Source organism: Gasterosteus aculeatus, chromosome 4, assembly GCF_964276395.1.
Source record: "Gasterosteus aculeatus chromosome 4, fGasAcu3.hap1.1, whole genome shotgun sequence".
NCBI lineage: Eukaryota > Metazoa > Chordata > Actinopteri > Perciformes > Gasterosteidae > Gasterosteus > Gasterosteus aculeatus.
The window spans coordinates 17,888,326-17,900,928 of record NC_135691.1 but is presented as its reverse complement, the minus strand read 5'-3'; the positions used below and the strand labels follow the sequence as shown (position 1 = coordinate 17,900,928).

Here is a 12,603-nt window from a genome sequence, read left to right as displayed (position 1 = left end):
TTTATTACCTCATTTACGTTTATTTTAAACCTTTAGATTTAGTTCCAAGGAAATTAAACATATGTTCATACATAGCTTCCAGAATCTGAGGCTGCAGCAGATGGAAGTTGAAAATATTTGGAAAATAGGTTGTAATAGAGTTTGTATGTTTTATAATAATTGAGTTTTCATCGTTACAAACATTATAAAGTGAGTTCACAATAACAGCCTTTTGTGTCGGTGCTTCCATGGTGACGGTCTGAGTGGACAGGACAAAACGAGGACCACAGTGGAAACAAACTTTAGGTTTTATTCCAATAACTGTCTGTAGTTGAATGATCCCTTTACCATTGCTGAATCAATCCATCAATCCCAGTGAGACGTATAGAAACACCCAGAGTACAGAGCCCTACAACACTGACAGCAGATTTGTGACCACCTGAAAAAGGAAACAAGCTTTCTAGATATTCTACCACAGTACTCACATTAGGTTGTCGTGGTGGTTAGGGGTTAGAGAAGGTGTGCTGGGAAGCACAAGGTTGGTGGTTCGAGTCCAGGCTGCCCCATGTTTAATGTTGAAGTGTCCCTGAGCAAGACACCTAACCCCTAATTGCTCTCCAGGCAAAATGTGAAAAAGCCATGGGTTTAAAGTGTAATGTATGTCGCTTTGGATAAAAGCGTCTGCTAAATGACCTGTAATGTAATTAGGGCTGTTTATCAGCATTAGGATAATTATCAGTCTGTTCAGCTTACTTTAGGTAGTTTCATCACATACATTCACATACGCATGGTTTGATATTTTATGACACTTGTACATTTATTGCATTCGAAAAGCTGTTAAAGGCAAACACGGTGTGTGTGTTTGCGGTGTGTGAACAAGCCTGTTCACCCTTTGAATATACAGCATTCTGTATTAGAATTATTAAAATAACATCCACACCCTCTGCTAACGTGTATGTGTGGAATCACTGAAACAGGCTGATTGGAAATACATCCCTGGAAACTGTCCCACCACCCCGAGTATATTTTCTGCATCACCCGATAATCAAACATGCAGTATACGTAAAACTGGTCTAGATTTTCTAAGACAAAACAGAACTAACGTTAATGCTATCGTGTTCTACATGAACTATTCAACGCTCTTAAAAAAGGTAAAAGAGAACAAAAGTCAAATGGAGATCTAAGGAAAGTAGAACTCTTTGGTCAGCAAGGACACGATACATGGCATCTGCCTCTTGCTGCTCTGCCCGGGGGTGGTCTTATACTCCAGCGCCACCTTGTTGTTGACCCGGGTCATGATCTGCATCAGCTCCAGCTGGCCGCTAAAACGTCGCAGCATCTCGCACAGCGACTGCATGAACCACGAGCCATTCTGGGTGTCTCTCCAAGCGTTGAAGCCTGAGGGACAGTTGGCTGCATTAAACTACTCACGGTCAGCCTTCATCTAACGGCTACAATGCAAGTTTACCTGGAGTGGTGGAATAGGCGTACAGGAAGTCTGCTTCCACAGGGATCCTGCTCGGCGTTTGCCCGTCCATGCTGTCACCCTCGGAAAGGGTCCCATCGTCCAGCTTATTCCCCCGTGCCGCCTTTAGAGATGACAAGCACGACATGACACGTGATGGTGTCATGCTAACCCCTCTCACATTAACACACACACACACACATTATATATATATTTGTGGCCGAGATCAAATATTTGAATGCTGTGAACACAACTTTGTTTACTTCTGCCTCCCACAAGGCTTCAAACTCCAAACGGGGTTTTTAATGGTTTACTTCAACAGCAGCTTTCTTCTTGCCACTGTTCCATAAAGGCCACATTTGTGTAGTTCACGGCTCATAGTCGTCCTGTGGACAGAGTTGCCATGGGACTCCTGGTTGCGTCTGTTTAATTTACATATGAATACATACGCACACAACACTTCCATTTTTATCTGTGAATAATTTAGAAATTCATGTAAACTTTCCCCCGACTTCCAGATGAGGGACTGTTTTGTGTTGGTCCATTACATAAAATCCCAATGAAGTACATTTTAACCTGTGGTTATACCATGGCAAAATGTAGAAAAGGCCAACAGGGGTTAATGCTTACGCAAGGCACTGTGTATATATAATGTATATATACATACAAATGTACATTTCTATTTTCTATTTACTGTATGTGTTTTATTTATTATCTTTATTTGTTTCCCTGTGCTTGAGCTGCTACAATCCCCACATTCCCCCTATAAGGGATCATTAAAGGAATATCAGCAGCAGCATCAGCAGCAGCAGCAGCAGCAGCAGCAGCATCAGCAGCAGCAGCGGTGGTTTTTCTCGTTCACTCAAACAAACTAACGGCATATCAATTATGACACACAGTGATAATTAGAAATGTTGTTAATTGCAGCAGTAAATTCCTCATTGCAATGCATCGTGGTACATGTAGGCATTCCTCCGTCATTGCAGCCTGCACCGAGGAATGAAGTTGGCTACATGGACCATTATCTCACCTGTATGAAGAAGAGTTTGGGTTTCCCCACCAGACTCCTGCAGCCATTTCCATCGACGAACTTCTTCAGCTCATCTAAATTCACAAAGCTGCCGTCGGTGCCGTAAATCCCACCCTCGTTCCCACGACTCAGCAGCACACACACGAACGACGCACTCTTTCTGTGGTCCTGTGTGGACACTGGAGACACACAGAACAGATGTTCTGTTGTTTTAATAGCGCAGATGCTGTATGTTCGTAAATAGATGATTTGTGAGCAGATTGCACAGACATTTGTGAAGCTCATGGGTGCGTTTTGACATCATAGAGAAACCAGTGTCAGGAGCTGACATCTAGAGGTTGCCGCATGTTACTACGGTCACGCTGTTTATTATGTAAATGCAGCAATACACACTTAATACACTTATTTAATCAGTTCAATTAGTTGATAATGTCATTTTAAAAACTGAAAATTGTCCCTAGTCTTAAAGTGGAAATCTTTAATTTTAAAATATTAGTACATAAAGCTCAAGCATAACTAGTTTGCCAATAAAAATGTAATATTTTCTGGGGAAAACTGTAAAAGGCTACATATCTGTACTGCCAGCTTTATTTAGGTCACTGAAGGGAACTTTTTAATATAATTATTTATTCTTTTTATCTTTCTATCTAATGGTTTATTAAATACGCTATGAAGTTACTTTGCCGTGTGATAATATCGTTTGTGTTCATTTATTTTAGATGTACTGAAAAACAAATACATTTCAAAATAGCCAGACGGTTGAGCTTTGTACTTCAACATCGAACAAATCAAGTGAATGAAAAGCTGCACGTTTCCTTTACCGTCCCTCAGCAGGTCCACTATCTGGTCTGCGGTCTGATCGTGGACCAGAGTGACCTTATAACCCAGTTTCGAGAAGGTCTTCTCAAGTTCGGCAGCATCCACATCCGTCCCGTGGCGAGTTTCCATGCCTGGAGAGACAGGCAGAAAAGAAGAGGTAGAAACGCACAGGCTTCAACACAACATGATGATTTGTTCTGCAGAGCGAACAGAGTCTCTGAAATAACAAAACACAGGTGAAAGAAGGCAGAAACTCATGGTGGTAGGACGACGTTGGGGCTTTTGAGTAGATCCTGGAGTACGCCGATCAGAAGCTTTCTCGTGGCAGACATTATTGATAACATTAACGATGGCTCGGTTCCATTCCAGAGTCCCAGGAACCCGCCACAGTGTGACAGAGATCCATACCAGGATAATGAATGTGAAGTAGCTATATATAAATCTGCCCTTTGTTTATTTTATTATGGTCTATTGAACCTGGGATTTTACTACTGTTCCATGTCCAAATGTCCTAATGAGTTTTTAGAAAAGAATGATCCTATATCTTTTCTTAACCACTTCCCCTCCACCTCCACGGAAGGCGTTGTGGAGGTAAATGACAGATGTGACGGACACAACATAAGGAGTGAGGAAATGTTGTGGGAAAACTATTCAATAGTACCAAGTGAGTCCTATAATACTTAAGTAAAGTAATTGAAAAAGAGGCAAGTTAAGTTGTCAATTCCTTGAGCAGAGAAGGTCCAGCGGTCGTACGGAGTGCAGGCAGTCTGCGTGACAGCAACCAAGCTTGTCGGATCTGTCTCGCTTATCGAAGGCCGGAGCGCAGGGTGTGGGTCGGTATAAAGTAGGATGTGTCATAAATACATCGCTGTACAGTGTGTCGAATTTCAACATGCAGCATTTCTTGATGTATACTTGTAAAGGGAAATCTTGTACCTATTTTAGAACATTATTCAATTTTTTAGAACATAACATAATTATTCATAGTATGTATGCAGTGTCATAACTACATCTCTGATGTTTATAACAAACCAAACCATTTAAAAATCGGTTGAAAATTGAGATTGTTTGATCAGATTCATTTGCGACACTCAATAGAGTTAAATTAAGTCTTTGCTAGGTTTGAAATGTAACCGTACAGTGTCACTTCTTGGTATTTGGCTTGACTCTACGTTCTGGGGCGCATGGAGTAGAGAGGGTGAGCAGGGAACCACAAGGTTGGCGGTTCGACCCATGGCTGCTACCTATGTCAAAGTGTCCCTGAGCAAGACACCTAACCCCTAATTGCTCCCCGGGCTAAAATGTAAAAACCATGGGTTAAAAATGCTAAACAGCTAAATGACCTGTAATGTATTTAACACTGGGAAGATTTACTTTTGACACTTATTCCGAGTTAACTTGTTCACACAACGTTGAGTGTTGATTTAACACTGACAAGATTGGGACAATATAAACACCCGCTTAGAGTTCAAATTGAATCTCATAGAGACAATTTATCTCTCTGAAATCTGCTGTGTACAACTGATGCGGCCGAGTCCTCGCCACAGGGCGGACTTAGAAACATGAAGAAGAAATGTGGATTCGCTGAAGAAATCATGTATTGACGAATGTCTTTTTAGAAAGTTGTATCTTCAACAAAATATTTTGCACGTGATGATAAAATGACAGGTGTGTGTTTGTGTGCATCAGTGGGTGTAGCTACCTGTTTTGAGGTCGAAATTCTTGATGTTGATGATCACACAGGTTCCCATGCAGGGATAGTCCATCTTGTAGCGGTACTTGTCCTCTCCACTCTGTACATCTCTGTGGAGCTTATCCATTATCCTGCAGGCGTGAACAGTTAGAACATGTGACAAACATTTGGTGAAAGCGGAGACACAAAACATAAAACACACAGTTCAGGGTTCATCAACAAACTCTTAATGCCATACAAAACATTCTATTTGTATTGTTTGAGTACTGAACACTCAGAACTGTAATAATTATGCTGAAATATTGATCTGAATATTTTTCATGAACATTAAACTAATCACATGATCCACTATCTTGTTCTTTTTAGATTTGTGTTTGTCTACTACCTTATAAAGATTCAATAAGGATTTGAAAACAAGGAGAAAAATAACATTTTACGAAAGCTAGCCAGGTTCGTCCGAGAGAGAAGCCTAGGTGAGGGCGAACTGACATCATGCAGCGCTTGCTTCATGAAATAACGTTTTATCCAGAGTAAACACATATTTCTATATCATTCATATCTATCCCCTTTGATGGGGCAGCAGGAGGCAATCTGGAGAAGTAATTCTTTAAATGCACTGCACGACTTACAGGTAGCTAGGATGATTGACAGGCAGTTGCACAGCATGAGTCCTTCACTAACCTCCTACACTCAGCAAATGTGATGTGAACACTCGTTTCTGTCTTGTATAACAGCTTTACAGATAAACATGTCACTCAATCAGCACATTTATAATCCTGGTATTTATGTCTTCAATTAGTTTTGACAAAGTGAGGAAAGCAGTGTTTAGTCAAGCCAGATTTTGCCTGACACATAACAACAACATCGGTCATACAGCTGTTTCCCGGTACCGTCCAACACACAAATGCTGATTAAATTAAAACGAAAAATCAATGACTAGCTAACGTTATCTTACATCCATTTAGCGTTAAAGTCCAAATATGCCCAACGCTGGTTAAGTTACCTTAACTTACAGGTAAAAACTCTTACTGTATCTAACAAACAGAATCGTATTCAACCTAGTGAACATTTCCTTTTCACGACCTGCTCCAAGATAGGTACCTGTTTTTAGAGACGGTGGTAGAAAAGGCTCTGTGGTGGTGTTATGAAGTCCCAGTTCTGACTATCATTTCAAGGAAATGTCAAGTGTTTTTAAAATACCTGTCTTGAAACTCTCAGTGGCACCGCCCCAGTTTCAGTTGTTCTTTTTCACTTTCAATTACATGTATTTGGTTATTTGAGGTCTTCTATTCATCAGGTTCAGATGTTACTTTTTTTTCAGGTGAACTTTTAGTTTCTTTCAAATAATCCTAATTATTAGACTGCATTTAGCTCCATATGTTTAGACACAACACAGTAAATGTAAAAGAAAGCACAGTATTTGACAAATGTTTATTGCATCTATCAGAGAACACTACAGAAGTCATACAGCCTCAGCGTGGCTCATGTAGCCTCCAAGTATTCCACCTGTGCACGTTCTGTGCTGGCTCTCATTCCACACACGGTTCCTCGGTCGGGTTCTTCTTCCGCCTCCCTCTGGGCTGCTGGTTGCTCCCTTACAGCTGGTGCTCAGCGGTCCTGACCTGTTGGTCTCCAGCAGCAGAGCAGGCAAGCTGGCCGCCCCGTACTGGACGGGAGGAAGCAGAACGTCACTGTGAACGCTTTTTGGAGATATCCGGAAGCATCAGATCACGAGAATGTAGTTTTTGTCACTAATGTGTAAATACCGTCTCTTATTCTTTGGGCCGCTTGCATCGGTGGTCCAGGTAAAGTCGGTTGAGCTCTCTGAAGTCCAGCAGAAAGGCTTGGCCTCGTCTCAGGTCGGCCAACTGGACTTTAAGCTCAGCTTTCTCCTTCTCCAGCAGCCACGCCGCCCGCTCTGCCCTAACCAATCACACGTGTGCAAAAAGACATGGTGAGGATGTTGAAGTAAGTTGGGGAACGTTGCTCAATAGTGCATCTAATGGGCACCAATGTGGAGGTTTTAATGGCTATACATTACAGTTGGGAGAGGTTATGCATAAACAAGTTCAATAATTAACACCAACAATTATTTTATTGCACGTCAAGCAGTTTTTTTTATTGTTGCTCTGCAACACACGCAAGACTTTAAGAACCATGAATTGAAACAAGTGCGTCGACAAAACGACGCAGACGCATGCGCCAGCCTTTAAGGGGCTCTGTGAGGCGTCCTTGTGCACACGTGTCAGCTCACAGTGGGGCTTTGAGCGTCGACATGCTGGTGTTTGGCAGCCAGTGCGTGAAATACAGGTTTGGCAAGGCCATCAGAGACCCCGAACGACTGTACTCAGAGAGGCTCCAACAGCCTGTCAGAATTTCATACATGAGCCAACTTCCTTTAAAAGGTCATTCACGAGCCAACTTCTGTTGAATTTCAACTATGAACCATTTAAAAGGAAATGGTGCATAGTTATTCCACTTCAGGTAGATAGAGATCATTTCTGTCAAAAAGTCATACATGAGCCAACATCCTGTAAAATGTCGGTCACGAGCCAACTTCTGTTCAATTTCAGATGGCATTTGTTGGAAAAACTGCAATAATGTTACACGTTAGTACAACAGAAAGTCTGTGCTCTTTTACTCAGAGGTACATTATGTTCTGGGTCATCTGATAATCAAGATGTTTAGAATCTTGTGGTGCCAAAGATGATTGTCTACATTAGGGCTGCAACTAACAATTATTTTGATAATCGATTATTTCTTCGATTAATCAATGAATCGGATTTTAAAAAGCTTTAATTTCCAACCCTTTATTTTAAAACAGAACCTCAAATTCGTCAGAACTAGTTCTCTATACTACACTCACGAACACACCCTCATGTTCACTTGAAGCATATTCATTAAATTATTACCATCATTGTAGTGCAAGTTAAGTAAATGCATTCAGCTAAAAAACAACCAAGTGCTATGAGATGAATTTAAAATGGCATTTGTAAATAAATGAGACCGAGACGGTGGATCAAGAAGGAGAGAGCTTTTTGCATATGAAGTTGTTGGGGGAGAATTGGTGAGCCTGCATAGGGTGAAGCTCTCAGGAATGTGACCGTTGATGTGAGCCGGTGACTTAAGGCAGTCCAGGCTGTCTGTGCTTATGACTTGTGCTGATGATTTCTGTATGTCTCACATGGGCTAAATCCACAAATTTCTGCCACAGAAGTCAAACAAGCAGCAGCGTGACATACAGTGGAGAACTGTGCAGAGGAATTCCTCCAAGTGTCAAACAGAAGGGCGATGAGTGGCAAACGGACCACTTCACACACTGACAGTGCCTGGAACATGGTGGTAGCTGCTAGGCTACTTCCATCTCAATATCTACCTGCAGAGGACCACCACTGTGTCCCTAAAAGAAAGTGGTTTGAAAACATCCAGGCTAAATGTTGGGAGATGTTGGCACTTCAAACACAGCCGTTAAATGATGGCGAGTTGAGAGCAGAGTCCACGATGACAGCAGGAAGAGTGGCTAGTTCAACGTGTTCCACCTCCTTGATGATCACATATGTGTACAATTAAACAACAGTGTCTAAAATAAACACTCATTCTCGTTCACTTCTCAGATTCAGTTTCTACAATAAAAACAAAGTTTTAAATGGCTATTAATGTAAATGAATTCATTTCAAAATTTGAGATTAGTTTTTTTTAATCTATTGACAGTGTAAGAATACGTGTTCAGGCCTAATATATGTATAAACATTGTGGCAACCCACGGCGCAGCACTCTGGACAGCGCCTCAAGAGAGCAGCACAAAGAGCAGGGGCACCAACGAGCAAGAGGTCAGGTGACCAAAAGGGGAAACACCCCGCCCCCTCAGGCAACAACGAGCGGCCCAGGTGCAGCTCATAAGGCTGATGAAGGTTGGCCACACTATAAAAGAGCGTGGTTCCTTTGGGACCGTGGTCCTGACACCTACTGTGGCCCTGCCTGCCTGCCTGCCTGCCTGCCTGCCTGCCTGCCTGCCTGCCTGCCTGCCTGCCTGCCTGCCTGCCTGCCTGCCTGCCTGCCTGCCTGCCTGCCGTCGCCGCTGTCATCATCATCATTATTATTTTAGATATTAATCATATTAGTGTATTCGTAAACCAACATTACCCTCTCCTAAAGTCTCTCTGCTCTCCCTCCCCACAGGCTTCTGTGGATGGTGGTTCTATCTGATGGTGGTTGCCCCTGCAGTGGTCCTGCTGTGCGCCTGGCTTACTACTCACAATTACTTGAATCATTTCTGTCATAGGAATTGCATGTATTATACATTGTTCTTTCTGTACACATGGCATCCATTGTAATCTGTCCATCCCGGGAGTGGGATCCCTCCTCTGACGTTCTCCCTAAGGTTTCTTCCCTTTTTTCCCTCTTGGAAGGGTTTTTTTCATTTTTTGGGGAGTTTTTCCTGTGCCGATGGTGGGTTTCGATTATTACTGGCGGCACTGTGGCGTGGTGGTTAGCACTGTCGCCTCACAGCAAGAAGGTCCTGGGTTCGATTCCCCCCAGTGGCCTTTCTGTGTGGAGTCTGTATGTTCGCCCCGTGTCTGCGTGGGTTCTCTCCGGGTTCTCCGGCTTCCTCCCACAGTCCAAAGACATGCTCTGGGGATCAGGTTAATTGGGGACTTTAAATTGCCCGTAGATGTGTGAATGGTTGTATGTCTCTGTGTAGCCCTGCGATTGGCTGGCGACCAATCCAGGTTGTACCCTGTCTATCGCCCAAAGTTGGCTGGGATGGACTCCAGCCCCCCCGCGACCCTGTGTGCAGAATAAGCGGTTTGACAATGGATGGATGGATGGGGAGTTTTTCCTGTACCGATGGTGGTACAGGACAGAGGATGTTGTATATGTACGGACTGTAAAGCCCTCTGAGGCAAATTTGTAAGTTGCGATAATGGGCTATACAAAATAAATTGAATTGATTAAAAGATCAACCAGTCCAACAGCCCAGCAGACAAGACGTGAGTAGAAGCTGGCTTCACGCTGGGGTTTGTTTGAATGAGTGTTAAAGCCCGTTTTTTTGTGCTTCCTGCAGGAAGGAGACTGAAGGCCGAACAAACCCGCTGAACCGCACCCTCAAAAGAGGAACCTAATTTTCCCTTTTTCGTTACTTTGTACGTTACAATAAATTGTACCCGTTTCTTGTTCAAAGAGACGTGTATCTGAGTCCGGTGATTCCACCCACACCTGTTGGTTACCACAACATGCTTATATGTATAAACAATTATATAGACCAGTGGACCAGTGAGGCTGAGGAGAACCTCAAGGCGTGACTGGACCGTACGGACTGCGATATTTTCAGGACTGTAGTCTGGATGAGTACACAGAGGCTGTGCCGGCATACATTAGCTTCTGTGAAGACAGCTGTGGCCCATAATGCACCAGGGTGACTTACAACAAGCCCTGGTTTACCGCTGAACTCCGACGGCTTCGATTACAAAAGAATCATGCATTTGGAAGTGGGGACAGAAACTTGTTTAAAGAGTCAAAATACAGGTTTGGCAAGGCCGCCAGAGACCCCGCACGACTCAGAGGCTCCAACAGCCTGTCAGAATGTCATACATGTGCCAACTTCCTTTAAAATGTCATTCACGAGCCAACTTCTGTTGAATTTCAACTATGAACCATTTAAAAGGAAATGGCCCATAGATACATAATAATTCCACTTCAGGTAGATAGTAATCACCTCATAGTGTCACTCAGAGATAACTTCTGTAAGAATGTCATACATGAGCCAACTTCTGTTCAGTTCCTACATACATATGGGTTGTGAAACCTACACCAATGGAACAGTGTCTGATATCAGAGTGAACTGTGAACAAAGATGCTTTTGTGAAAGGGAAACATTTGCCAACAGTGATGATGTTAAATGTGGTCAACTTGAGCAAATAAATGTACCTACAAAGGATATAAAAAGTCTACACAGACCTATTGAAAAAAAGGTTTTTGTTATTTTTAAAAATGAGACAAAGACAAATCATGTCCAAACCTTTAATGTGACCTATATCCTAAACAATTCAGTTGAATAACAACAAGAGTTATTTTAGTGCGAAAAGATAAAAGATTAGAACTTACAGTACTTACAATGTTTCATGGAGGGAACAAGGTTATAAATTGCAAGTGGTGGGATGGTGTGGCCATGATAAAGAATTGAGTGTCTCACTCTGATAAGATGCCAGTCTCCTGGCTGTAGAGACAGCACACGTTGGTTTGGAGGCCCCCAGTAGGTATAAGAACTGCCTGGCCCTGTTGTGAGAGGAGGAAAGTTCTCGGCAGTCTACTGAGCATGTAGGTGTTGTGACCTTTTTTCCCTTGCAAGGAAATAAACAGAGAAAGACATTTTTGACTCAGAGCCTTTATTTGTGTTTACCGATTGTCTGTGCAAAATCTTCCACAACAATAAATATGCACACCCTTAAACTGACACTTTGTTCAGCATCTGACCTCCAGCCGAGGCCTCATCCCCATCCTCTCGGCATTGTGTCCTGTGTGCACACACAAACACAAGTTTATTATTAATGACAATTGTATGTTTGACGACAGATCCCTTGGAATTCATAATAGTATATTGAAATAAAAGAAAGAACAAAAGGCAAAGGCTGGCTACTGTGTCAACCAATGTGAAAGGAAGCAACCGCTTAAACGGAGCAGTGTGCAGCATTCACAGGGATCACTGAGCATTATTTCTTTGCAGTTAAATGTATAACATATATAACAGTTTAAGATAATAAGGACTCAAAGAATTCAGTATATCAATGAATATGTATATATATATATATATATATATATATATACATATTCATTAATATACTAAATATACACTGTATATATATAAGCATTACATTATATATATTATATATTAAGCATTACAACCTCTCGGACTGTAATGCTTAATTATTGCACAGGGGCCAATTATATTTGTCAGTCAGCATCAATGAAAACACACACTGCTGAATATGAAGGCAAACGGCTTGTAGTCAGCATTCATTCAACACGTATTAATTCAATATTAAGCCCAAAATAGTTTCTGACTCACCAATCGGTAGATTATTTGTACATAAAATCCACCCGCCGCCTTTTCCTCGTGAAGACGTCAATCACAACTTTAAAACTCGTCTAAAATCTGTGATGTCGCCGGACACCGCTGGCGTCAGTTTGACTTGAATTTCGCAGCGATCACATTTACAACGTAGGTGGTGTAGTGACGTCAAATGTCCAGTACTATCTCGATTTTAATTGGTCCATGTTTGATACGTAACGTAGATTATTACTGGCATAACCTATTTTTGAGCTATTATTTTTGGCTTAACCATTTACGTGCAAAGGCACAGCAGATCGAAGGGGCTTTTCGCTTATCGTCCCCAATGAACAGACGGTAAAAGCACTGCTTATTCTAGTTCTTTGTCATCATTTGTCATCGTAACGTCTAAACAATGTATAATCTATAATTACAAGAATAAATAGTAAAAATACAAATAAAAGTTTAATAAATTAAATGATTTAATAAACATTTTTATGTTTAGAATTTTGGCTGCCTGCACGTCACTGAGATGAACCTATGAACCCAGTTTGTTGGGAAAACACCGG

The 12,603-nt window shown here is 41.9% G+C and overlaps 1 protein-coding gene across 3 annotated transcripts; it reads right to left on the bottom strand.

Moving 5' to 3' along the window:
* Nucleotides 1-275: 275 nt before the first annotated feature.
* On the bottom strand, nt 276-6,909 carry LOC120818253 (caspase-3). 3 transcript variants are annotated; one of them, XM_078102111.1, is made up of 7 exons: nt 6,753-6,909; nt 6,493-6,652; nt 4,996-5,117; nt 3,296-3,424; nt 2,475-2,653; nt 1,448-1,568; nt 276-1,377 (listed from the first exon to the last, which is right to left on the bottom strand). In XM_078102111.1, exons 3-7 carry the CDS (start codon nt 5,111-5,113, stop codon nt 1,160-1,162), a joined length of 765 nt encoding a protein of 254 aa, XP_077958237.1. In that variant the 5' UTR covers nt 5,114-5,117; nt 6,493-6,652; nt 6,753-6,909; the 3' UTR covers nt 276-1,159. The 3 variants fall into 3 exon arrangements, with proteins under 3 accessions (XP_077958237.1, XP_077958235.1, XP_077958236.1); XM_078102109.1 differs by lacking the exons at nt 6,493-6,652; nt 6,753-6,909 and adding an exon at nt 6,088-6,244; XM_078102110.1 differs by lacking the exons at nt 6,493-6,652; nt 6,753-6,909 and adding an exon at nt 6,061-6,177 and having other exon boundaries at nt 4,996-5,119.
* Between the last annotated feature and the right edge of the window lie 5,694 nt (nt 6,910-12,603).